General features: G+C 39.7%; 1 protein-coding gene across 2 annotated transcripts; it reads right to left on the bottom strand.

Moving 5' to 3' along the window:
• Nucleotides 1-69: 69 nt before the first annotated feature.
• Nucleotides 70-26,370, bottom strand: MFN1 (mitofusin 1). 2 transcript variants are annotated; one of them, XM_075506926.1, is made up of 18 exons: nt 26,238-26,370; nt 25,567-25,688; nt 24,585-24,720; nt 21,523-21,685; nt 20,746-20,870; nt 18,962-19,070; nt 15,666-15,773; nt 14,850-15,003; nt 14,653-14,720; nt 9,759-9,880; nt 8,101-8,227; nt 7,721-7,825; nt 6,630-6,732; nt 5,397-5,626; nt 4,733-4,888; nt 4,005-4,201; nt 2,551-2,685; nt 70-1,697 (listed from the first exon to the last, which is right to left on the bottom strand). In XM_075506926.1, the coding sequence occupies exons 1-18, from the start codon at nt 26,330-26,332 to the stop codon at nt 1,628-1,630; spliced, it is 2,325 nt and encodes a 774-aa protein (XP_075363041.1). In that variant the 5' UTR covers nt 26,333-26,370; the 3' UTR covers nt 70-1,627. The 2 variants fall into 2 exon arrangements, with proteins under 2 accessions (XP_075363041.1, XP_075363042.1); XM_075506927.1 differs by having other exon boundaries at nt 26,212-26,368.
• Nucleotides 26,371-27,958: the final 1,588 nt, after the last annotated feature.

The following is a 27,958-nucleotide window of genomic DNA, read 5'->3' as shown; positions in this document are numbered from 1 at the left end:
CATAAGGTGAGAGCGCTGTGGTGTAGGTTTTCACCTTTGAAACAGCTGCCAAATAACTTACTAGAGCAATGGGGTAGTATTTTTTTTAATAAATAACTGTAGAACACATGCATGGAAAGTTTTTTCTTGATACAATGTCCATAAAAATGCTCCAGAAAAAGAGCATTAATACACAGCTATAACCTCACATACAAGAAGGCTGGGCTGTTACTCATTTTTGTATTTCAGTTTCCCTCAAAAACCTCAAGACTGCTCCTGCATGCTGCTAACGAAAGGCCCAAGAGAGCACAGAAACAAACACCAAAATACATTGTGGTGAAAAGGGTGTCCTTTCTTTGTCTTCAAATAATTAACTGCCTCTAGCACTAGATTTTACACCTATCTCCTTTTAAGATAGCCCTTATTTACTGGAAAACAGCAAAGCCCTACATCTTAGTTTTAAAGTTGAATATTTCATTTCATTTCATTTAGTCATGTTAACACTTCCATAAAAATATATAAATATTCTGAAAAGGCTTTCTCTCTTAAAATAAGTTATTTTTAAAAAGTCTAGTTAGAAAAAAGTAGGTGTTAAATGATTGCAGATGGCAACAGCAAAAACTTTTTTTTTTTATGAGGAGGCATTGCATTGCTGGAGGTGAGCAAAAGTAAACTACTCCAACTACTCTCACCTAGAAGAGACCTGGTCTACAGCAGAACCAAGGGAGTGCTCAGGATATTGCATGAGTAAAAACTGTCAACCCCAGCCTCTCCCTGCTCTGTGAACCCAGCAGTAGGAGCCCAAGGTCAAGCCTAAGCTTCCCCACCCAACATGCAAAAATGGAGTCAAGCCCATCTACTCAGCAAGCTCTCACGCTGGCTTGGTGGCAGTGACACACACCTGCAGCTCACCTGAACACAGGTTCTAGCAGCAGTCGACCACTTGACCAACTGCAAGAAACCTGACACACTTGTTGAAACAGGTTTATTTTTACTTAATCAGTGCCATCTTGTCTCAATGTGGTAGCCAGAGAGGAAACTAGAGCCTACTGCCTCTCATTAGTGAATGCTCTGCAGTTTACTATCATCATCTTTCACTTCCATTTGAGGAAGAGGAACTGCTGCCCAACCCAATTAATTTCACTTGCTTTCAAAACTGTCCAAAAGTGCTTTCCCCATGCTAGAGTTTATACGTCCCTTCATTACACAAAAACACACACACACAAAAAAGCAGCATCGTCACTCCCTGGCTAATTCCTAAGCAACTGAAAAGAGGAGACAGTGGTAACTGTGATAAGCTCTCTCTCCCTGCATAAATTCCTGGATGCCAGGAAGTGAGACTTACCACTGCTAAATACTAATGAAAACCAATAAGGATTTGGGTTTTTATTGTCAAGTGCCCAAATAAATTTAGTGTTTAAAGATAATTTTTAACTCAAAGTCTGCAAAACAACTGTAACAGAGTACCACAGCTCTTCACCATCAGGTTCACCATCAGAGTCCAAACCAAGCTTTACTACAATTAACAAGTGTAATCAAAGTAACATTTAAAATATAAATCATTTCATGTGACTCCACAGAGAAGTGTCATCTGTAAAATTTCTACTTTGTCCTACAAAGGTTCACCAGGAAAGTTAGCAACGATGTTTTATTTACTCTTTTGAAGAAAATGTTTTGTAAAGCGATCTAGTTCATTCTCAAGGTGAATGGCTTTATTTCTGTAAAACAAACAAAAGCAATGGATTTACTTCAATGCAGTAACATCACAAAGGAAGTAGAATCAACATCAGTGTTTAATTTCTATTCCTCTGTTCTAGGCAGCAGAAGGCCGCCAGCTGTCTGCCCCACGTTTCCTTTTCCCCAAAGGCTGTGCCAGGTCCATCTGGGACTTCCCTGGTTCCAGCCTCTCCTTTCAACACTTAACTTGGGGGAGGTTCTGCAACTGCAAGGAGGGCACTCAGCAGGGTTCCTGACACAGGCCAGTGGTGCAGCTTACCATGCCACGGGGTGTGCGCTATGGGGCTAGACATTCACCCGACTGTGGTCTTGAACGCCCGAGGCCAAGAGGCAGCCCACGGCCAGGGCAGGCTTACAGCAGGGGAAAAAGAACACGCCACTGAGGCTGAGGCTGCTCCTAAGTCCCTAAACCACCAATTGCTGGAAGTTTCTGTAAACACCTACTACTGGTACTAAAAGAAAAACAATATTGCACTGAATGACTCGACACAGTACAGCTGCTCTCCTGTTCTCCTAAGGGGAGGGTTCTTTGGGAAGATGCCACCCCAATTTACCTATAGAAGATGAATACTCTTGAGAAAGCCATCTCTCCCATACAATAAAGAGAGACAAAGGTAAAGACAATCTAAGAAAGAATATTTTTGGAGCTTTGCTCATTCACCTGGATAGAAGCATACATTTATTTAACTTAACCAGAGCCGTTCAGCTACAAGTAAAGAAAATAGGTATTGCTGCATACCGTTCTGCACCCGTGCCCACCTCATTTCAACTTCAAAGGAACAGCAAGCACCAATCTCACTGGATTTGCTCGTGGCCGGTCACACCCAGGCTTACCTTAGCTGCTTGGAGTTGCTCTGTATGTTCTCCAGCTGATCTATTTCTTTGGAAAGCCTAGCAATTTCTTTTTCCAGATTTTTCTGGGTAATATCCACCTGCTGACAGAGCCGAGCAAAGGTAGTGGCCATTTCCCTAAAGGGAAAACAAGTTTGTAATCATGGTTTAGCAGAAGCCTGTGCTACAAAAAAAAAAAAAAGAAGAAAATAAATATATAAAAATCACATGGCATTGCAGTGTGCAGTAGAACACAGCAATCGAAGTCTCCAGCTGTTAAGGAATTACAGAAAAGCAGAAAGCAGGAGAACTATGTGGGTTTTTTTAATTAAAAAAATAAACCTTAAACATACAAAATGCACCTCAGTCTACGCCAACATCACATCTGGCAATTTTTCACTGCGCGTTAACAGGTACAAGTCTGAGATGGGGACTCTGGCGGTAACACGTGCTGGAGCAGCCAAGTGCCCCCCGTGCCACACTAAGCACCCTGCTCCCAGGGAACGTGAGCGCTTTGAGGGTGAGGAGCGCCCCAGACTTGCTGAGACACCCGTTCCTATTTGCGTCCTCAGCCACGTGCTCCCAACCTGAGTTCCAAGACTCCTCCTTGCACAACGGAAAAAAACCCAGTTACCACCCCGGGCCAGCAACCAGGCTCTCCCATAGGAGAGGAGACATCTCCTCTCCTGTCTACTTCACCTCACTGGAGCATTGGTTTGAGTCCAGCTCTTCCATGTCCTCACAGAGACACACAGCTGCTGGACACGGGGATGATTCTCTTTCCTCTGCTGAAGCTGAACTTTGTATTAGTAAAGTATTCCCTGGGCTACACAGGAGAGGTGTTCTGCACCCTGGTGGTTAGAGGTCTCATTTAGCAGGCCTAATTTTCTGAAATAATAATTTAATCAAAACAAACTGTTTCAACAGGACAGGCTGAGGGAGGCAATCACCCAGATATTACTTTGCAGAGACAGGTGGAAAAGTGTTTGGGAAAGAGACACACAAAAAATGGAACAGTTCAGAAAGGCTCTTAAGTTCCTCTTCGGCAGTGCAGAAGAGCCAGGACTGGCTGCTTAGAACTCGCCCGTACCAACCCATGAGGCAGGACAAATGCTCACCATTGGAGTGACTCGGGGCTGATTCAATGCTAATCTAAAAGCAGACCCATTCAGCCTCCACTAGAACTGAGCCAACTCCCACGTCTTCATAGTAAGGTGCTGGACAAAGAAGCTACACCTTAAGGCTAACTCTTGCACATACACACACAGACACGTATGTATTGACCTTTTTAGGTGGTAATTTCAAACTCTTTTAAAACTGCCTCACAATAAATCCCAAGGGACACTAAAGCTGCCTTCCCACATCCTGTACAGCCAGTCCCACTCCCAGGACACCTCAGTACCGCACCGACATGGATTTCCTATCCTAGTGAGGGGAAACACCAGTGTGATACTCACTGTTGCACCTGATGGCTGCAATTAGCACTTGTAAGATTGACGATCATCTGCAGCTTTTCAGTAGCATAGTTTACAAACTGCTGTTTAAAGGCTCTCTCTTTTGCTTTAGTGGTCCAAGTTAGTCTCTCATAAAGATATAACAACCCATACATACTTAAGGAAAGAGAGATGAGTTTCCAGCCTACTGTTCTCCAAATCTGAAAAAGAGGATTCTTCATTAGCTTAAGTTGTCCTACAGAATAAAACCTGACTCCACCCATTTTTTAAGTCATCTTCATGGCCCTCTCACCAGATTAAAGAAAAGATATTATTTCCATATTATTATTGCAGAGCAATACAGCTATATTCAAATGAACTGGTACCCCAGTGGCATGGAGAATATGCAGGTTACAGAAGCCTCGCTGCTTTTTAATGAAGGAGGAAGGTTCTCCTTCATTAAAAAGCAAAGCTCCTGCTAAATCCAAACTGAATGAGGCACCATCAAATCGTCCTTTAATTCAGAAACTGAACACAGGCATATGGCATAGAAAGTATGTCCAGCTATGCTCAGAGTAATTGGACTAATTTTCTCACTACACACTGACTGCAGGTATCCTGTGTACTACACGCACTCATCCAGCCCAGTGTTATTAAGTCCGTTACATGCTGCATGTTGCACCCCAAACAGGAAAGACCAGCTTGATCTTTGCATCACTTCTAGTACAGTGAATGTTGCTAATACTACTTGCCACTCCGCCAACAACGATGATGCTCATAGAGGTCCGTGACGTCAGTGAAGCTAAACTCATTACCAAAGGAACCATAAAATCATCGTGCGATACGTTCTCTGGAGTTACTGCAGGAAGGCTGGCAGCAGACGGGGTGGTAGCTAAAGGATGAGGGATCTAGAAGAGTGGAATATGGCAGCCTGAGTAAAAAGCATTAAGGACCTACACAGCAGAGTGGTTTTATTTTATTTTCATATATTCAGGGTTTGATTTACTTAAAGAAAACTCTTCAGCACAGAAGTCTGAACAATGCTCCTGATAAGCAGTGGAGGCTTTGACAGTTCCTTGCCCAACAGGGACTGGGTTAGAATAAGGGTTCTACAAAGGACTGGCTCTGCTGTAAGGATCTGAAAGTTACACATGAAAAGGTTACCTAAAGGGATCAATCCAAAGGAAAACAAACCTCAGGTAACAGCTGCAGAAAGTTTACGAAAGGTTTTTTGTTCCATTCTCACCCTGAATATAATCCGATAAAAACAACCCTCACCACAAATATTTCACACAAAGGGACTAGGGGAGAGTAGCAGCAAGCATGTAAATAGTAGAGGGAAATACAGTAAAAATCAATATATTCTCATCAAGGTAAAACAAGGCACTTAAAATGTCAGCCTAATCAAGCACTCACTTGTAAATTTGGATCTGCTAGTCCCAATAGTACTCTCTGAGCTTGTTTAGGACCCAAGAAACGGTTTACAAGCGAAGTCCATCCCAAGGAAAAGTGGAACATGATATCCTCTTGAAAATCTGCACATAGACTATGACAGTTTAGATCATAGCTAAGGTCAAACCTCCTGCATGGAATTAGCAAGTGGAGCTGATTCTGAGCACCAGAAGGCAACAACGGTTTCAGATTTTCTAGAAATAAAACAGAACAGTAAAGATGAGTTAACATTAAAAGCTTTACAGCATATTCACAAGTAGCATCCTTGCACTGCTGACCAGCTTTGTGAACTATGAGAATCTAAACTGACCAATTTTTAAATTTATTTATTTGTAAAATCAGTGGGCATTTTAGCAGCATTGATCCTAACAGAGCAGGCAATTTATTGCTCTGATAAAAGAAAAGAGTCATGCAAAATCAACTGATAGAGAAAGCACTGCTGGAAAAAACTCAAATTAACTGGAAGACCTCTATCAGTGGTCAAAAGACAAGGATGGACTAAGAAAAAGTTGGTTTATCCAGCAGTTCTGTGGTGCCATAGAGAAAAGGCAACATTATTGCATAAGACGACAGAACGCTTCATGTAATTCCGTCATCTTGCTCTGAATCTTTTATTACCAGAAACAGATCAGGAAAGACATATGGATATGCAATAAAGTTACTACTTCTTTAAAAAAAAAAAAAAAGAAAAAAGAAAAAAAGAAAAAAATGGAGTGCACAAATACTTTGTGAAACTATTCTGTTTTACACTCAGAATTTGAAGGGATCTAGGGAGGGGATTATACTGCAGAAACATTATCTAACAATTAGTGTATTTCATTTATCTGTTGTGGAAGCCAAAACTTAAATGGGTTTATAAAAGGATTAGACAAGTTCCCAGAGGACAGGTCCATTACTACTTGCTTAAGCCATTAATCCAGATGCAGTATCTTGGCTCAGAAGTCCCTAAATTGGGGATGGATCATTGTATTTACCCTGGTTCATTATTCTTCTCCCCAAGCATCTGCTACTGGTTAATATCAGAGACAGGCTACTAAGCTGAAGACACTCAGTCTTGATCTAGGATGGCTTTTCCTTTATAATTTTATAGTGTTAACGTTGCATCATGATCAGAAAGAAAATTCTTTTACAAGCAAGTTTTCTTAAATTGTCTTCCTCTAAACAAAAAGTCTTAATATTCCTCCTTCCTCATCTTACCAATCATCTCCTGCTGCGACTGATGCATTGACTGATTGACTTCACTGGAGCAACGATCAGCCAGGTTCTTTCCCAAACCATCTTCTATATGTTTGTTCAGTTCCTGAAGTTTTATAAAGAACATATGCTCATCAATTTATATTTAGCTAATCAATTACATTATACAGAGCAGAGACATGTTAAACACTAAGCATTGTTATTTACAGCGGGAAGAAAAGCATGTTACCATGGAAATACCATGCTTTTAAATTGCACGCTGTGCCTGAAAACCTAATTAAAGTGACACAGGAAAGATTTCTCTAGGACCGTAATCAATAAAAGGCATACGGAAAAGTCTGTATTTTCAATAAACTGTGACACTGAAAAGCACACCACTACCATACTGCCCTGCAAAGCCTTTACTGTCGTCATTTGATGGGAGCCAATTTCACTGCTCTGCACAAAGATAAACCAGTCCCATCAGCTCCCATGGAGGTCTGCTCCGGACATTTTGCAGAGCCAGGACAGCACAGACTCTCCTGAAAATGCAGCGCTCCCAGCTGATCAACAATGCTGACACAGGTGGGAGTTACGACAGTAATTCATTAGCAACAAAGTCTGAGCATAAGAGGCAAAATATGAAACTTACAGGTGTATGCTCCTTTAAAATACTATGTTTGAGGAGGAATTTATAGAAGTTTAATAAAAACTGCCTTTTTTCTTTAAAGGAAAAACAAAAACCACCCCTATAAAGTGTTGGGTATTTGCAGGGTCATTTTATTTTTTGATCGATTTCATTTTAGGAGTGGTGAAAATTGTTTATGTAAGGTCTTTATTTACCAGAAGTGAAGACTAGAAATCAGGATGTCAGTTTCAGTAACCACTCTAGTAAAAAGACAGTTGAAACAAAAATTTCTTTCTAAAAACAAAGCAGAAAGTATTTCCAACCTTTTCCAGTTTTAGGTAAACAGAAATATGCATGTCAGAAAGTAAAAATCCCCCAATGCTTAAACAAAGTGTCACACAAAATGCTATGCAAATTATGAAAATACAGAAGTAGAAATTAAAGGAAAGACAAAGAGCCTAGATTCAAACCACGCAAGAAAACTTACTGTCTTATACAGCTTCAATACTTGAGGAGAAGGGTGAAAATCTGAGTAAAATTCATCAACTAAAACTGAAAGTCGGCAAATCTCATCGGTCATGGCAGAGGAGACCTGGAAGAACATGGTAAATACATAAAATGTTTCTCCTACCTTTTCCAGCCAGAGTGAAAACAGACCACTGCATTATCTGTTAAAATCAATGATTCAACTACCTGATAGTCAAGACGGACTGCCATTTTGAAGGGTTTTTTTTTTTGTAATTTTCAAAAAGGAACATACTAGATATTTCAAACATACTTCATAAGGTGGGTGGGCACCTAAAGGAGCTGCCTTACAGAAGAGACAACACTTGAATCAGGGAGATGTTTCACACTGCCATTACTTACTTTATTTTCTACTTCCTCAGTAACACGTTTGATTTTTTCCTTAGTATCTTCCGTCAAAATGTTCAGCTGATTTCGAACAAAGTCCAATCTATCCTTCTGATCTTCTCGCTCTTCCATTGAATGGACTCTAACATAGCAGAAAGGAAATCACCATCACCAGCAGGTATTCTCCCAGAAATGAAACAAGCCCCATGCCCAGGCATGGACCACCCAGCTGATGATTTACTGAGCAGCCAAAAAGAATCCAAACTGACACTGCCTGAACAAAGCAGAGGCAGTGCTTCAGAATGACTGCAATATAGGTAGTACATTTACAGGCACATTTAAAGGCTGCACTGATCGAACATGACTCAAATTACTGGGTTTTGATATATTTACAAACATAGCATTCAGAGTTAGAATTGTTATCATTGTACATAATTACAACTAAGAAAGGTGGGGGGGAATCAGGGGCCTTTAATACTTAGTCTATCCTGATTTAAAAATTAAAAAAAAGAAAAAGGATAAATCTGATCAAACTGTCCTACTGCTGCTCACCAGCACCATTCAACTATTCCTTAAGTGACACAGGTCTGATGACCCTGCAAAGCAAAGGGGAGGCAGCAGAAACTAACCTTGTCACAAACAACTCTCTTCAGAAGTCCTTGACCTATCATTTAAGTAAAAATTGCTTAAAATCTAAAGCAGTTACATCTTGAAGGGCCTGCAGAAACTCAAACAGCAATTCAGATTAAGAGGGGTCACTACACAGGTTTTGGCAGGTCGACTGACAGAAGTAGAATATCAGCATATTTTCAAACATTTCACAGCATGTTTTCATAGGATCTGACAATGTGAGACAAGTTAGTACGTAAACACGCAGTTTGTAAAAGCTGATATATTCAGGAAGATGAGTGTGTTTGACAGGCACAGTGGAGTCTGCTGAAACATAAAGACACTCTATTAACAGACACAGAAAGGAGATGGATGGAAAGGATTAAACACGACAGCAAGTTCACAGTGTACGAGAGAGACAAGAGGTAGCAACAAAAGTGAGGGAAAAAGCCATACATATGCAAACCTCAAAGAACATATGAAACTATCAGACAGAGTAGATGAGCTGCTATCATTAGCACTAAAAGGATTACATGAGCAAAGAGAGAATAAAGATATTTAAGGATACAATATGGAAAGGGCCAGAGGCCAAGCCTCTATTAGCTTGGGCCCTTCTCATCCCTTACAGTATTCTAACCACTTGCAAATTAAAGTGTCTACATCCTCCCATTTATTTTCTCAGTGTTACTGTTAATAAAAAACTTAGGTAAAGCAGGCCCAAACATCACTTCTGAAATGCTGGATACAGCTAGAAAAACTTAAAATTTCAAGTATTTTTGAAAAAAGATTTGAAAACCCACAGACTGCCTTTGTAACTGTAAGTCAGTAACAAAGAACAGCAAAGTAAACCAAGATGCCTATACAGAAGTCACAGACCAAGGACAAGACCGAGCGGTGTAAGTGAAGAGTAGTAAGACTGACACACCAGAGAAATTCTCTATTTCTTACCAAGCGAGAAAAGTGAATTTTAAAGTCCATAATGGCCCAAGAAAATCACCAGCACGGAAACGGCTCCTCAGAGGATCTGGATAAACCAAAGCCAACCAGCCCTCCAACCAACCTACCTTTTCTCTGCTGCTGCTACGTTTATGGCGTCCATAATGTCTTTCACAGTATCTATTATCTGTTTAGCTCTGATAGTGTGCTGTTCAAACTTGGTTTTCACGGCTGACTGCGAGATACACTCCTGCGAGGGGCCCAAGCCACAACACATTACTGCAATTCCATGCCAACACATTCAGGAATTTCACTGTCAGAAAGCACATGCTGCTAATTTTACCATGAACTTAAACCAACGGTAAATAAAAAGGGAGAAAGTGTATAGAAATTAAAAGACAACAGAACTGAAATCTCAAATGAGTCTACAGCAGCAAATCTGTACCTTCACGTTCATTCCCAGTAATGTGTATAGGTTTTTATTCTTTTAAAATAAATTAATAGTGTAAAGAAAAAAGAAAACTCAGATGCATACGTAAGATAAATCTAGCTCTTCAGAAAATTTTCTGAACTATCTCTTCAGAATTATAGATGTCTAACATGAATGCTGGCAATATTGCCTAGCTTGAGTTTCCTTTCTTGCAAAAAATATTCTTAGTTTCAAGAAACAGTTCTGTCAATAAAATTTGACATGCTCATGTCAATACTGACCATCCAGGAACAAAATACACCATTAGGAATAAGAAACAAGGATTCTCTCACAGGATTAAAAAAAAGTTGTTAAGTAGTCCTTAAAGTATTAACTTATTTGCAGACTATTGAAGTGTTAAATGAATGAGTACAGAATGCTCTAAAGATACAATTTTTAATTAATCTGCAATCTTGAATATTGTACAGTGATTCAGAAATTACAGGACACTGATTGAAAAGATATACAAATGTTCAATTTGGGCAAAAGCAGATCAATTGTGATAAACCATAAATTAAGACTTTGACTTTTTTCAAGCAACTGCACATCCTGAGTTAGGCAGCCAATTAAATGCTGTTGGAATTCAACCTGCACTAAGTCACCACAAAGTAGCAACATCGTCCATGTTTGAGGGGAAGAAAGCAAGCAGCTAGTTTCTTTATACCAGATCTATGGGTTTTTAAAATTGTTTTCAACCTATGGATGCACTTTTCATAGCACAAACAGGTTTAGGTTGCTTTTAAAAGACTTGCCTGTGACCTTAGCATACGCTGTAATAACAAATTTCAGCTATCTAAAAATAATAGATCAAAACAAAATAAACAAAATGGGTAAAATATATTCCCTGTTCCTCGATGAAGCAGATCTAGAAATCAGCAATGAAAGGCCAGAGTTTCATAAATATCAGCACATTGTAAGAGCTAGACTAGACACAGAGGAAAGAGTCTTCCCAACATTAGTATGTGGTAGATAAAAGGATGACAGTCACTCACAACACAATCAGAAAATCCAAGTTAGAGCACTAGGAAAAACACAAAGGTTAGTTAAACAACTGGGAAAGATAAGAGGGGGACAGCAGCAGTTTTGCTGTTAGTCTGTAAAGAAGTATTTATTGAAACAAAGAGAAAAGATATGTTTCAACAGCGTAACCAAACCCAGTTACCTTCCAGCCCACTTCCAGTATAGCAAGACAGTCTTTAAGCGCACAGCTTATTACATTCCTGTGCAGTTAGGGTAGGAGTCTGCAGTAGTGTACTAATGCAGGCTGTGTTATTCACTCCAGTTTACAGCCAGAATTACTATTCCACCCTGCCTCCCTCCTCCGCTTCTCCCCACACCATTTCTGTTACCAGTTTTTTAAAGAACCTTGGGAAACACTACAACCTGAGGCATAGTGGGGTTTGGTTTTATGAAGAATATCCACTAAGGACTACTGCATACAGGCACTGTGCATGCACTTCTTTGCTGTTTCGATAAGGCATTTCTATTTATCTCATTGTAAAATTTCAGAAGAAAGATACACAGACTACTTTCTCTTATTCCACAATATAAAAATTCAGAACTGATCCACTAATCCAACCCTTTCCTTTAAGACTGTGTATCTTTTTTCTTTGTTGTAATACAGCTGACATACATAGTAACATCCCTTTTTAAAACTACTACATGAATCTCTAAAATCTTAATTTCACCACTGCTTACAAGTGTTTCTAGTAATGCCTGGCGCAATTTTTCTTTTAGCAACTTTAACCACCCTGTGCTTTGCAGAAGAACATGTTATATCTATTTTTGGAATGCCTTTTGCCCTCACACAAAAGTCTACATAAATGTAGTTACAAACCTTTCAAAAATGGTCCAAATTTTTCCCATATCACAACAAACTAGTACTGATGGGTTGTTTCTAGTTTGTTTGGGTTTTTTTTAAAGATTCTAGCTATACTGAGTTCATATCAGTCCTGGGACGAACAGGCTTTCCCATCAGGGAACTGATACTAAAATCAGGAATGTGGAAGCACTGGAGAAGTAACAGTTCCTCCTCTGAGCCCTTGTGGAAAAGAGGAAGAAGCCGTCCAATATAGTGAAGACAAAAGCAGGGTGAGAGAATCCAGGGGAGCAAAACTAGCAGTTATAGCCAGTGGAAACATCGAACATGTGGATGGGTTTTTAAATGATGTGATGAGATAGCTTAGAGATGTGAACTGGACGAAAGAGTGCAAGAGACGTTTGGAAAGCCTAAGCAGGGCACCTGAACAGGAACAAGGAGCTAAAGGCAAGACAGACAGACTGAAGCAGAGAAGGGGTCAGCGTTTGATGAGGACAGACAGAAGCATCTGTGCTCTTGTCCCTTCCCTTTCACACACTGTAATCTAAGAGTCTTGGGACTTGCAGCTCCTCTGTCAGGAAACAGAGTAAATGCAAAGTGCTTTAGCCAGAAGTGCTTAGGCTGTACTCACAGCTAAACAGCATCTGAATTTGGTCTAGCAGTGCATAAAGCATGGTATCAAGTAGGATTTCGTTCCCAGACTGAACACAGAAAATTCTACCTGATGTATGATATTCTTCATTAATTTATGAGATACTATAGCCTAGTGCTGGTAAACATAACTGACACTAGCATACTATTGTCATTGTTACTTTATCAGCTCAAGTGACAGTAATTTGAGTATTAGGTCTGAAGATTTCAGGCCTGGTGAACCATTTAAGTATCAGCCTTGCTTTAAAAGCAAATAAAATGCCATTATAACTTAGGAAATTGCCCACAAAACCTGAACATGAAAGAGGCTGCAACATCAGACACTCAAAATTCAAACTGCTTGGGCAATTTCAATTTAGCATATGTTGTCATGCTCTTTAAGTGATGCGATCACACTCCTATTCAAAGCCATTCATTATGATTTCAGGATGAAACATGGCTGAGCAGGGAAAAACATTACAGAATCCACTCTCACTGCTGGAGTCGGAAGGTGTGCAACAAATGAAACAGGTAATGTGAAAGAAGAAAAAGTTGTTTTAAGGCCATTCAGCGCTGTCACAGAATTGGTTTTTGTCCCTGCTTCTGCCAAAGAAACTTGTCATGATTGTGACCTTGTGATGGATGCTTCTCATTTTGGTGGCCAACTCGAAACTGTGACATCTCATTTACAGATGTGCTGAGCACTTATAGCATCACATCATTTAATATGTCATATATTCACCTTAATCTTGAAATATCCTAAGTGTTGAGTACTTAACTGTAATTGTAAGAGATTTTGTCAAAAAAGCTTTGGGTACAGCACATGGCAAAATATGTTAAAGAACAATAATTGATTTAGAAAATTAATTTCCACTTTTATCCTACTGGTTGAAAGTTTCCTGCTACAATTCTAAGGACAAAAATTACAAACAAAAACGCATGTTTGACTACAACTAGTGACACAAGCAAGAAATTTCATGCCTCATGGACTCAGGCCCTGTCAGTATTCTGAACCAATCATTTCAACAACTCAGTCATCTATTGTAAGAGTGTGGATAAGGACTAGATCTAAACTTTAGTCTGACATTTTCTTGCTTTTGCAAGACTGAATCAAGCTGTTATTTTAGCACCTTTTTGATATACACACGTCATTACATAACTTGGTTTCGCTAAGGTCAAATGGGCTTGTTGTAAATGGAGAAGAAATACTTTTCAGAGGCAGTTTGATTTTTTTAAAATACACCAAACGAGGAATTACTGGTTGAAGCACGCAAGAGCAGTCTTGAGCATTTGCTGTATACAAACTACAGTCATACTGTTCAGGCTCATGTTGCATGAAATATGCCGATACATACCACACAAAACCATCAAGGCATATCCAAAATGCCTCCTTAAGATGTCCAAGAATGGCTTTAATTAGAGTTCTCAAATTCAGCAAGGCAAATGGATCCTATCATAAAGAAATTACTCAATTGCCTAGCCAGTCCAACTGCTGAAGAAACTGTAAACTCCAACTATAAATATAGGTAAACTGAGGGTGAAGGATGGATTCTGTACAGCAACAAGGATGCAAAAATAGTGTTAGTGTTCAGAGTATCAGAGCTAAGAGGTAGATAATGGTGATAATTTCAAAACTCTGGCTTTAAAAATGCAAGTAAATATTTAGATTTACATTGGTGAAACAGAATTTCTTACTATTTGTGTCCTGAATTACAATAAGTAATTATAAAGCTACAACTTCAGAACAAAATAAGGCTTACTATACAGCAAACATTTCACCAGCTCATAGTTCTAAGTGATACGCTCCTTTCTAAGAGCATCATCTCTTTTTATATAGACCATGTTCCTATTGAGGTCTCAAAACATGAGCTAAGAGTCCAGTTTTAATCCTTTCCCTCACTGAACGATACTTCTTTTTCCAACAACTACCTGCTATTCAAGGTGAGAACAGATGAACAGAGCCCACAGATAAGGCAAAGCTGTCACATGGTTTGAATACCTTACACTCCTCCACTTGTTAACACTGTAAAATTAAGCTAAGCATAAGCAAAAGCTACCTTTGCCTTTAAAAAAACAGGCAGTCTAAAAAGCCCATCATAAATACCTCAAAGATTTGCTCAAAATGTTGAAATTCCTGGAATCTTGTTTCAAATCCTTCAGCAAGCGCTCCACCTGTGAAACATAACGGACCATAAGGGAGAGTACAATACCTCACAGCAGTGACTGCATCTTAAATATTTTTGTTTATCAGGTTTTACGATATTTTTCTGTATTTGAGGAAAAGCAAGAGTTGCTACACACCACCCTCCGGCATTCCTTGGGCCTTCTGTCTCCTGGCACTCAGAACTTCTTTTGCTGAAACAAAAAAGATGCGATTCCTTGCTTCTACAGGATCAATAACTTTGAGCTCATCAACTAGAAAAGTTAGACAGCGCTCCATGTGCTGCCTACGCACCTGAGGAAAAGGTAAAAAGCTCATGAGAAAAATACAAAAATTAAGCCATCATCAAATCAGAACATCAGAGTCAGAAACAGATGCTGGACAACCCCTTAGATAGCAGATGCCTTCTAATCCTACTCATGCAGCAGTTGCTTTTAACCATTTAAACAGCCCTGGAAGCAACACCACTTTTTTCTACAGCTGTCTGTATTTATGTAAGCTAATTGCCGTTGGAAAGATGTGAAGAGCACACCGAACTGTTACCATCTAACACTGTACTTTGCCAGCTACTCTATGCATGTATACATGTATAACCTGTACCCTCAGACTGCATTACCATTACAGAAATAAAAGGTAACACAAAGAAGATTTAAAACAAGCTTAACTGCAGAGCAAAAAGGTTCTAAACAAGCTTCCTGTTGTATCACCTCCCTGCATATACTGTAGTTTGAATTGCAGGTTGCTTTTTGCTCTGAACAAGGAATAAGTTATTTCCATTTTCTGACCAAATAACTTATCCTTTTATTACTAAGACAAAGCTAGCGTATTCATATTAATAACTGTATTACCTAGGCAATTTAGCATGCTTTAATGCATGTGGAGGCCTTTTTTTTAATATATATATGTATATTTAAAAAAAAAAAATCAACCCAAATAAGAGCCATCAAGTCACTCACATCTTCCATATATTCTGGTTCTGATGCAGAGGCATCCCATCTATTATTCAAGATGAAGATGTTTGGCTTGGAAAGTCGTTCATTCACTTTATGGAAAAAATGTTTTTCCTAAGAATTAAAGCACAAACAGAAAACTCCCCAGACATCCAAACCAGCATCATGCATTCTTCTGTAACATATTCTGAAGTTAATCCAGCTTTTTAAAAGTTTATTAAAAAGAATTCATTAGCATTAAAAACCACAGATATCCAACACAAAAAAAGGCTTATGGTAGTTCAAAAAGTCATCAAATGTCTTAAAACCGATGCCAATGCTAAAAGTCAAAGATACTGCAAGCTTCTCTAAAAACAGGTACCAATACAAATTAAGAAAACTTCCAAAACAAATAGTTTAGAAAACACTGGAAAAGAAAGTCTATTTTTCTATAAATCTATCATGTCATTCACTGTCTTTTTTTTTTCCTCCTTTCATTCTTACTGTCACAAAACTTCATCTCCTTTGATACTTCTAGCCCTCTATTAAATTTGTTTGCAATTGTGTGACACTCAAAATGTTGTGTGAAGAGAAGAAGGGAAAAAGAACACACCAAACATGACTGTATCTGCTCATTTTGTGTTTTAAATAAGACACCTGGCTAGAACTCTGAAGTCTTCCTTATTTGCACTACCAAGATGCTCCTGTTCACCCTGCCAAATCTGGTTTCTATATCCAGAAAAACACCCTCTGACTATATTCTTCAACTAGGAAACATCAGCTTCAACTACAGACAAGTTACATTTCCTATGAGGACGTATGGCTTGAGCTACAGGAAAAAAGTCATTGCTGAATGTTTTGATTTTAAAAACAAGAAATGCATGTACCTGAAAATGTATTTAGGTCCCTTGCCTGTACCTACCACCCATCATTGCTGTTTTCGCAGTCATAATGGGTAAGTCGTGATGGAGTGAATCCCCACTCAGCACAGCTCAAACAGAAGATATTTCTGTGCTGCCATAAGCTTTTTGAATCTGCAGCCCGACACCACCACATATTCTGGACACAACACTGGAGATACATTAGTCTCCATCACCCAGGGAATAAGCATGTATAAACAAGATTACAGTTGCAGAAATAAGAACTTTGTCTGAAGAGAATTTATGAGGGAATATTAGAAAAATCATATTTATGCAAAAAAATCTGTGGTTGAGTAGCAACTGCCAAATATTCTCAGACCTGTTACAGTAAGAGGTAAAAATAATGCCTAAGGAGGATGAGAACATAGTTATCATATGCTTTACCTGAAGGATGAACTTGTGTAGATGAAGAAAGAAAATACCGTTTGCCACAATGCAAAGCAAAATATAAATGCTTTAGAGCAGTTATGTAATTGTTAAAGGCAACTTAATGTGTGTCTACCAGGCTGAAAGAATTAAAAAGGAGAAAGAGTGAGAGAGCTGTTTACTGAGCCAAAGCCTCAATCACAACTAAGATCTACTTCCTTTCCCTCCAATATACACCCTGGACACTGGTTATTTCCAGATTCTAATAATTACAAGGTCCTCAGTGTTAAGTGAGGATTTATAGGCATGGCAACCAAAAAAACTCAGCAAGACTTTAGTGCTTCAAACTGCAAGACTAACCTATTTCTCTTTAGCAGCTTTCAGCCATGCCCGACAAGGAACAAAGACCGGCCAAAACTCACATTAAAAAGCAGAGCAGCACTTCCGTGACTGGGTGTTAAGGATCAGACAAATACAAAATTAACAGAATCTTCCAGTAGATGTACAACCTATACATCTTTCCTGCATATTTACTGTCTCAGTCAGATTGTTTTTAATGGTTCATTTCTCCTGAGCAAATGAGAGAACCAAATCAACTTTGGCCTTTTCTCTGTTACTTCATTACACCAAACTGAAATCTGCCACGGGGGTCCCTATTGTTTCCATGTTTCTATATAGCAATGAGGTGTTCACTAAAACCCAATCTTTTTTTATTTTTCCTTTTTTTTAATTAAAAAAACCAAACCAACCATGGTATGCACATAATGCAAACAATTTCTAGACTCCCTCCATACTAAAAGCCAAAAAGCGTCCTTCACGTGAGATAATGGAGAAGATAAAGCCATAGTTGTGCCAAACCCTCTCTTTGCCTTGGATGTTGTCAGAATCTTCTTTCTTTGCCTTTTAAATCACATCTCTTTTGTATTTGAGTCTTTGTGGACTCGGTTCAGAAGATGGAATGTAATGTTTTTATACTCATTTTATGTTTTTCTCAGATTTCTACCAAACTATTCTAATTTGCTAGAATGCAAGGAAATACTGTCTTTATACATTCAGTTCTTTATTATATTAAAAATTGCCTCAATAATTAGAAAGTTCAGACACTGCATGTCAGAACTATGCTCAGAACAATCAGAGCGTTTTATTTGTCTACAGTAGGCTTAATAAAAGTCTTCAAGAGATTTCTCAGTAGCATTATACTACATTCTGGCAGTCCCACTTCCAATAACTTAGAAACCTTATATTGATATTGTCTACATTCACAATACTTAGTTTGGTTAAAACTGGAGATCACTACAAAATTAAAGTAAATCTCTGCTCTTGTATTTCAAGTATCACAACAGCTCCTTTGGCCACCTTGTATGCTGTCCTAGGAGTCATACAATATTTAGGCTGCAAGCTATACAGAAGTCTTCTCTCTCTTGAAACAAGGCTTTACAGAATAAAGTTGTTAAAACATCTTCAGCTCTCCATGTTGCACAGAACCATGCAGTATGAATCCTTATTGCTAGCATCTTCAGAAGAAGAAACACAGTCCAATGAGGGCAACCTGTAGCACTTGTTCTTGACATAAGGTGTATCAAGGGAATTCACCCTCTTTCTCAGACAAGAACACATGAGGAACAAGACAGAAATTCAACTTCCTTCACCTACTTTGTGTATTTTACTGAACTTCTGGATATGAAATACTCCATAATTTATTTCTTTGATAATACAAGTGTCTTCAGCTGACAAATAATCGACAAACTGTAAAGCGAGACAAGCACTACATCATCCGTTTATCAAAAAAGAAACTGAGATAGAAAGGAAAAATGTGATACTCAAGTCAGAGTAAGCAAAGCTGGCAAGAAACCCGGTTCTCCTTTCCCTAGTGAGGGACATACATTGTTTCCTGCCTCCCATCCCCAAATCCTATTCACAAGATCCAAGTGCAATGATTCATGGGAGCTTCACTAAAGGTCTAAGAGAAGCCATTTCAGTTATGGAACTGCTGAGTATTTAAATGAAGAAGTAACATAAAATCATTGCACATCATACCGTGTTCATGAGAGTTGATTCAGAGTTGGCAACCAAGACAAACACATCGGCATCTAAGCAGAATTTGTCAATCCAGCTGTCCAGTTCTGTAGTGACATCTGTGCCAGGGCTGTTGAGAATAAAAAACCCCACAAACTCGTATTTATCCAGCAAAGGAGTATTTGATTTTTAGAAACTGATAAAAATAGAGTGGGACTGCCTAAGGGCCTTATAAGAAGATACAAAACTTTGCATCTTTAGACTGATGCTTAACTCAAGCTTAATGCAAATGTAGCAAAAGCCAATTACCATTTAGTATTTATCAGTCACTCACTCACTGGACTATCTACTCATTCCAAAATGCAATTTATAATGAATAAATATGCAGAGCATAATAGCCAAGAAAAGTGACAGGCAGTCTGTCAGAAATCCAGGCAGTCTCACAGAATGGTCCCCCCCTCCCCATATTCCAGGTTTTAGATTTTAATCAAAAAGGACAGTTGTTCATAAAATATTTTTTCCATTAATCAAGGACTTCTTTAAAGCGATATGCTATACAAGCAGTGCATAGATTTAATAACAATTTAAAATGAAGCTAAAACTACAGTGCTGTCAGTTTTTAAAAAATAAGTTGAATAAGAGCATTAGGTCATGTTTGCAACACCTCAATTATTGCTGGTTCTAATTTGCGCTATTTAACAGTAAAAAGATTATTTTCTCCTTACAAGTACCTGTCCTCTCAGATTCCAGGCTGGTTTATTTCCCTTTACGTTTCAACTTTAGCAACTGAGACTGTGCAGATCAAATCATGTCTTATATCGTTATCTATGCAAGGATCCTTCTGGGCTTCCTTGTTCTACGCACATGTCCCCACGGAGACGGGACAACTGCTTAAGCTTGGAAGTCCAGCAGTGCATCAAACCAACCAGCTCCCTGTGCCAGCCAGGCTGGCTTTTTCTGTGACTAACAGGACCTGTGCTTGCACCCAAGAAAATGACAAATTCCCAGTGATTTCAAAGGTGTAAGATTAGAGATGCAACAAAAAGCACTACAATTTATCAAAATACACTCTGGATGTTATTTTGCTGGATATGAAGAAATCATACTCACAAATTCACTCGTACTTGAGTGAGCTACTCACAAATTCAATCTATACTGATTCACACATTAGGTAAAGATCACCTAACAGTTTGAAAAAACATTACCAGGTCATACCTCACAGCGGCCAGGAATATGGGCATTTGACATCAGCAAAAAACAGTTTTCAGAATTCTTTAAATACACAAACTGTAGGAAATGTTAGCCCAAAACACAGGCACACACAGATGACAGTCACAATTACGTTCTGAGGTCACCCATTACTTTGATACGTAGGCACTGCAACTCTTATCAGAAGCTTTTAAAAATGAAGTCCAGATTGCTTACACTTCACATGATCAGTCTGAAGCATTTAAAGACAGGAGATGGGCAAAAGGTTGTTGCTGCAACAACCCTATTCACACTTCCATACTGTTTGCTTTAAAGGTGGAAGTATCCTCAGCCAAAAGCTAGTCCCTTATTCAGCTCAATCACAAGACACTTGTTTGTTTCAACTGTTACAAGGCCAAAATCAGTGGGGTGATGACAGGCAGCAGTACACACAAAAGAACAAACTCTGTACTCTCAAAAAGGCAAAAAAAAAGCAGCTTTTCAATAATTTGGCAACCTAACAACCAAAACACCATCAATCAGTAAATCAGTCTCTTTTCTAAACATTATAATGGCTAATTTATTTAAGAAAATATTTACTAAAACAGAAAGCATACCTGTCCACTAAAACCAAATCATCTCTCAGCAGGGCACACTTTGACTTGGGCCAAAAGACATGGACGAGACAGCCAGCTTGCAAATCTTTATCCATGTGAAGTGCATGAGCAAGCTGATTGACTGTCTATAAGGAGCATAAAGAGAAGACAAACATGAATATGCACCACAAACAAGTCTGTATACCAGTCTAATTTGGTTCTCAAGCAAACCTGGACAGGATCTATCTTGAACAGGATAGCAGAGTTCATACTTCATTCTGGTGAATACTTGTGATTTTTTTTTTTTAACCTCTTAAGACTCACCAGCATCTAAAGAATGAGTTGTGCCTTGAAACTCAGACAGGAGTTTCTTTGGAGCCACAAAGTGGTATTTTCTACAGGGCTAGAGTGTGTGATACTGAGCATCATCATGAATTTGCCTCAGACGTTTAACATATCAATGTGAGCAGCTAAATAAGCTAAGCACTGTAAGGCCAAATGAGAGGCACATTCCAAATCTTTAACAAGTAACAGAACTTACTCTCAGTCCTATAAAAACAGATCACTCAACATATGCTACGCTACAGTCAGACGCACATTAGTTGTTTCTCTGAAATGTCCAAGAAAAATTGTGAAGCTGACCATTTTAGTTTGTTAGTTATTGCCTCCTAAATAAGAGCTTAAAAATACAGAATGAGTTAGCCTTATAATTTTGTTAGACTTGAAATTGTTGTTAAAGATAGATCTTTTAAGAAATAGTTACTGTGAAAAGTAGCATTAATCATTCAAAAACCGTACCTTGACACTCTTCTTTTCATCTGATCCTTCTGTCATAAGATAAGCCTTATCTCCATCTGTCCCTTCCACACTAAGAAAGCAGTTAGTTGTATGGCCAATCCCACTAGGAAGTACCTTATCCCACAGCATCGCATTAATGACCGAACTCTTCCCGCTGCTCGTTCTAGAGGGATAGAAAATAAAAGCACTTTGAGCACAGTAGAGCAGCATTACACATACCTTAGTCCTGAACTGAAGGCACCTCTATTTAATTGCATCAGACCCACACACTGCAAGCTGTTTTGGGTGTGAGAGCTTCAAGCCAGTACAGCATAGGTTGCCAGAAAAGAATAGGGAGTGCAGGAAAAGTTCACCTGAATAGCGATTCCAAAAATCTTTCTTGGTATCAACATTGCCTATCCAACCAAGAAAACCAATTTTCATTTGCATAACACTTACTGGCTCAACAAGCCCAACCTGTACTGGTAAGCATGCTTTAGCTGGTATACCTCAGTCCGAGTAAGGAACTTGTAAAAGATACTGGCTCAACTTTGCTACACCAGAAAAAGCACCTAGCATAAAAAGATGCCTTAGATCAACTTAAAGGAATTGCTAAATCACAGCACGCTGTCCCACATAAGGGGGCAGCCTGCCCTCTTCCTTGTGCCAGCCCTAGCATTCCTGTAGAAAAGAACCAATTGAAAATATGTGTAACATTTTGGGCAGAACTATGTTCTGATCAGACAAGAATTCCACATTCCTGCTCGCAGCAAAGCTAAAGGAATTCCAGGGATGCTGGAGGAGGACACGAGGAGAACGCTGCATGATAGGGGCAGGGAAGGACTACCCTCTGTGGTGGCAATCAACGATGACTTCTTAAAATGTTCATGCAATTACCACCTCAGCAACTTAACTTGTCTTTAGAGAAACGTCTGATCATTACCAGTCAGAAAGGAACTGCTGCTTCTGATGGAGTCTTCTAGGCATGAGATGAGGTGCAAAAGGAGCATTGCTGTACTACTGCCTTCAGATACGTTTCAAAGCATTGCTGTCTGGGAATTCTCATCACACCCAGCAATGACAACTCAGAACAATTTAATGAATGATAATCTCAACTGAATGAAGATTCCTACAGTAAGACACGTAACAATGTGCAAAAAACCCTCCAATTTATTTCTTGTGCATAATCCTTATAATACAAATGCTGCCTTTAATAAAGAAACTTAGTCTTGTCCTTATTTCAGAAAGAAGAGGTAGCTACATTAACCAAACCCCTGTTGATTAAAAGGAACTGGTCACCAACTCAAAATTCTGCAAGAACTTGAAGTTCTCAGCAATGTCCTACTTCGCACTAACCCTCTACCCCTCACCCATAAATATTTGAGGTTTAACTATTACACAACAGTATGAAGTTACATAGACTATAACTCATTTTTGAGCTACTTCTTCTGGAAAAAGTTCAGTGCTCACTGTACAACAGTTCACAAATTTATTCAAAATGTCAGAGGGAGAGTTAAGTTTCCTTTTTCCTGCTCTGCACTTCTGTCCTTTGCAAAAGCAACTTCTATCACACATCACAGCTTGTAAATGTATTCAACTTTTAACTTTGTGAAATAGCAAGGCTGAGATATAACCAATTTCTTTATCCCAGGTCCTTTTATTGTTTTTCTTTAAGTACCTTCATTTTGCTAAAAATAGTTCAGGTAAGACCACAGTTGTACACACTTTTCCCAATACTATTACAGAATTTTTAGAACTAAAAAACATACTCCAGAAAAAATGTGTAACCTCATGCTTAAATTTAAGCACAGAAAAATCAATCTTTCTGAAGCAAAGTGGACTAACAGACCCCAGACTAACTAGGCACATAAAAGCATTTGAAAGCACTGGAACCGTAGTCTTTTAGAAGGACTTCACTATTTTATATCCAACTTCACATTTGGTATGGCAGATTTTCATCATCTTTCTACACCCTCCAAAGTTTATAGGAACAGAATGGCACAATGTTTGGAATGCAGACATTTATTGGAAGTGTTAAGACCCAATCAAAATTTCCCACTGAAAACTTAAGACTTTTCCACTATGATGAGACTGAAATGCGAAACACAATATGTACAAGCAGAGACACATAAAACCTCAGTGCTTTGGGTCTATACACCTGACAGCATCAGTTCAGAAGACTTCTTATGTAGTAACACATTTCAGGTGCAGCAAATAGCTTTCTTTTTAACTCCCTTCTTTCCTGCTGCAAAAATAAAGAAAAATATAGCTGAGATGACCCCAAACTGACCAAAGTTTAAAATTTTCTAATACTGAAAATACGTTTGTTTTGGTTTTTAGAACAGAAGTGAATTTAAATCACCCGTAACTGTGGAAATGCTATTGAAATATGCAAAAAGTTTGACACTTGGTCTGTAGTAATACCATCAGGGACTATGCACTAGAACTTTTCCTAATTAGTGATTCAGGAAAGCAGAAATTCATAGCTTCATTCAGACTGATCTGTAAGCCATACAGTACATTGCTACTGTTATCCCTTATAATCACCACAGAGATCTATCAGACTAATAATACAACCAACAAGGCAACTGTCTCTGTCTATTTTTCTTCAGCTGCTTATATACAGAAACATAAACAGTTCCAAGTTTAGTTTTTCAGTACTTGTGATTAAACACAAACAAAAGTTTTCAACAGTAATAGTGCAGTAAATCAAAGATATTAAACAAATAAACCCACCACATTAAGAAAACAGAAAAGCCATTCTGGAGAAGATGATTACAAACTCAGACCTTCTCAAGTCAAATAACGGATCTATACAGGATAATTATTTTACAAGGTTTATCAATGAAAAACATGTAACAAGACATACGTAATTAATCTACAGTCACAAAGCAAGACGGCATCAAAGAAATATTCGGCATCAATTAGATAAGAGTGAACACGGTTTTACGTATTATATTTCAAACAATAATTCTATGATGAAGAATTAATTCCAGTTCATTTAAATTAGAAATATGGACCCTAAGCCCTGCAAGAGAAAAAAAAAAAAGATCAAATTAAGTTCTGGTAATTCCGTTCATTACCTGCCAAAAAATGCCACTTTCATGTGTCTCCGTGAAAGCACCTCACCGATGACTGCTAACTTATTTTTATATGCCTGTATTTTTGCTAGTTCGTCTTCTGTTGCTACATGTTCAAGCTCTGGGTTCCTGTATGTTGCTACACACAGAAAAAGAATAACATAAAAGCAATCACGTACAGAGTACGTGCTCCAGGATACAGATTATCAGTACTTCACATGCCAACAAAGATCTGTGTAAATTTCAATTATACAGTGGTAATAAAACAAAACAACCAAAACCCCACTACAGCCACTGATATTAGCCCTTGTCATTTGACAGCTCCACCACAAGCACTTGTGAAGTCATGATATAAATCACTTCAGATTAATCAACAATCTAGCTGCTGGATTCAATAACCTGGTGAACACAGCCTGCTGTGCTGATCTGCCCCACTCTTTGCAACACCTGCTTCCTTCAGAAAGGAAAGCCGGGAAAGGAAAAGCTCTCATGGATACACCAGCTAGGCTGGGCTGCCTTCGCTCTGCAGAGCTCACCGGGGTGATGAGCAACCAACTCTATGTGGCAACACAGGTGCCTCCACGTGGCTAAAACTTCTGAGGGTGTAACCAGTGGTTCTTTGCATTACATCACGTTGACCTACTTTCCTGCTGAATAACAGGAGAACCTGTTTGTCCTTTCTTCTATGCTAAAGAAACCACAACAGGACTATAAACAGTGGAATGGTTAAGCTTTCACCCTCATGGAAAGGAGGCTAGGCTACCAGCCCAAGCGATGGGATCACCTTTTCATATATGTAATCATCCTAGGCATTCCTGCTAGCCTAAGCCGAAAAAAAATCAACGCCAAAAGAAATATGTGACTATTTCTGAAGGCATATGCTGACACAAACAGCATACTGATATATATCGTCATATATGCTGTACTGCTGTAAAACATATTCAAAGCAACAGACAAGACCCTGGTGTTTAAGTCAAAAGCTAACCTTCCACAAAAGTTGCTCCCTCAGTGACATAGTCCAGCAGCTGGTCGAAGATGGCAGTGATTGTCTTTTTAGCCAGCACAAAGTGCTTCAGTGGAGAGACGGTAGCTTCTGCCATTATGCAACTGCAACGAAAGTTATGTAAAAGTGATCAAAACCCTCGGTACACCCATGTACCTGAGAAGTCGTACACTTCTCACCTAGACATGTAAGGAAAAACAAAACAAAACAAAACAAAACTTCAAACCACACTGAATGCCAGTAGGCTTAGTTTACAGTGGTTCTATCACCCTGACAAGCTCTTATCTCTTCCCCTCACCACACGCACCGACAACGGCTCACGAAGCCCGGGGACAGGTTTAAAACCGATTCGCTGCGGTCTGTTCTCGAAATACGAGACTTTCCTCTCATAAAACGCGGCTCACAACCTCCCCACCGCCTGGAGACCAGCGCTGTACCCTCGGCCCAGCGAGGACAGGCCCGCGGCTCCCCTCGGCCGCCCCTCACCCCGCCACCAGCCGGCGCGACGGCCGCCCGCCAGTGAGGGGACGGCGAGGACCCGAGGTCGGCACGGCCCCGGGTAGGGCGAGCGGTCAGGCCGCAGGGGCACCGGGCGGCCCGCGGCCCTGCCCGCCCCCGATCACTTACGGAGCCCCGGCTCGCTCCGCCGTTACCCGGCAACCGCCGCGCCGCCGGCGAGGCCTTCCCCGCCGCCACCACCGCCGCCTCCTCCTCCTGGCCCGCCGCCGCCGGGACGGGGGGCGGACATCGCTTCCGCTTCCGCCTCGCCTCACCCCGCTCCCCGACCCGCCTGGGGGCGGGCGCCGCCATTTTTACTGAGGGCCCAAGGGGGCGGGGCGGCCGCCATCTTCAGGTAGGGCAGAGGAGTAGCGGGGAGAGGTGGCAGAGCTGCTTGTGAAATGGAGACGGGCCCGGGATGATACGGGAAATACCCCCACGTCCCGGCCCGCTGCCCCGGGAAGAGGAGCTGGTAAGTCACGCAAGGACAGCTCACAGGAGCTCTGCACGCTCCTGTCTGGCTTTTTGGAGGACGCTGTGCAGTGCAGAGTGCGGCGGCAGGCGGGAGGCCCCGTGAGGTGGAAGGCGTCTGAGCTTAAACGGTGTCTGCCCCTATACGCTTGAAATGATAAACTCGGCCTCTGAGCCCTTCAGCGTTTTCACGGGGAATCTAAAACAAAGACAACGAAGCATGACTTCGGATTCCTGCGTAGTGTCAGCACCATGGTTTAATCAGTCAGCTAAAATGACAAACACCAAGTACTTTCAAGAGTGAAAAAGCACTGATAAGTTTACACATTGGACACGAGCATAAGAAAATGAGAACGACAAACACTGAAAATCAATTACACTTAATAAACATTATAGAGAACACGTTATTTGAGAATTACCAGTTTGCTGTATTTTAAGTTCTTGCAGTAATTGGTGGGATTTAAATTTTGTTTTGAAGTCAACAGAATCTTTCATATAAAAAAGTTCTTTTGTTCAATAAACACGATCCGGGAAGCTGAAATACATGACACATCTAACCTAAAGGCTCAAAAGCCTGAAAAGCAAAGAATCAAATACAAATTACTTCCAAATACAAAATACTTCCAAAACCAATCTCATAGTTTTGTATAGTTTCTGGTTAGAATGCTGTTCCTGAAGCAGATGAACCTTGCAGGTATTGGTGTAATGAACAACGAATAACTGAATTTGATACACTTATTGTCTCAGAGAAAAAAAAAAAGATACTGGCATACTTCTGATTACCACAGTCAATTTCTCTCATTCGAGACTGAGATGAATAGCTCAAGCTATAGGGTTAAAGAACACTGAAGTCTCTGGCAGTATCAGACCAGCTGCATTCACGTGCTCTCAGTTCACCTCGGTGCAGCAATGTCAGAGCACTGACCTTCCACTTACATGCTTCACGTAAATAAACCAAACTCTTGTCCTCCCTTTGATGGGAACAACATACTGTCCTTGGCATGCACAGTCATTCCTTTCGGCCTTCCAACTTGTAGACAGACTCCACTCATTACCTATTTTTTCTACTACTTAATATCTTTCTTGTTTTAGCATAACAATACCTATGGGGTATTCTTTTCATTCCCAGTTTAGAGATTAGAAGTAACACAACTCAAAGATAGACATGAAGTTATTCAGGAGTCAACAAGCAAGTTTTCAGTATCACAGGGCTCTGTGCTTTTTACAAGAGACCACCTTTCCTGTATGGGACACAATGCTGGTCTATACAAACATACACACTTCGTAAGCCCACTTATTTATTTTTTGGAGTTTTTAAATGTCTTTTTTCCCCTTCTTGTCCCTGTCCCCTGGAGCGGCTTTCTCTCCAGAGCTGAACTGTGCCATTCCACCTGTGTGTTGTCAC

The sequence above is a fragment of the Mycteria americana genome, chromosome 7, assembly GCF_035582795.1.
Source record: "Mycteria americana isolate JAX WOST 10 ecotype Jacksonville Zoo and Gardens chromosome 7, USCA_MyAme_1.0, whole genome shotgun sequence".
NCBI lineage: Eukaryota > Metazoa > Chordata > Aves > Ciconiiformes > Ciconiidae > Mycteria > Mycteria americana.
This window is presented reverse-complemented; position numbering and strand designations above follow the sequence as displayed.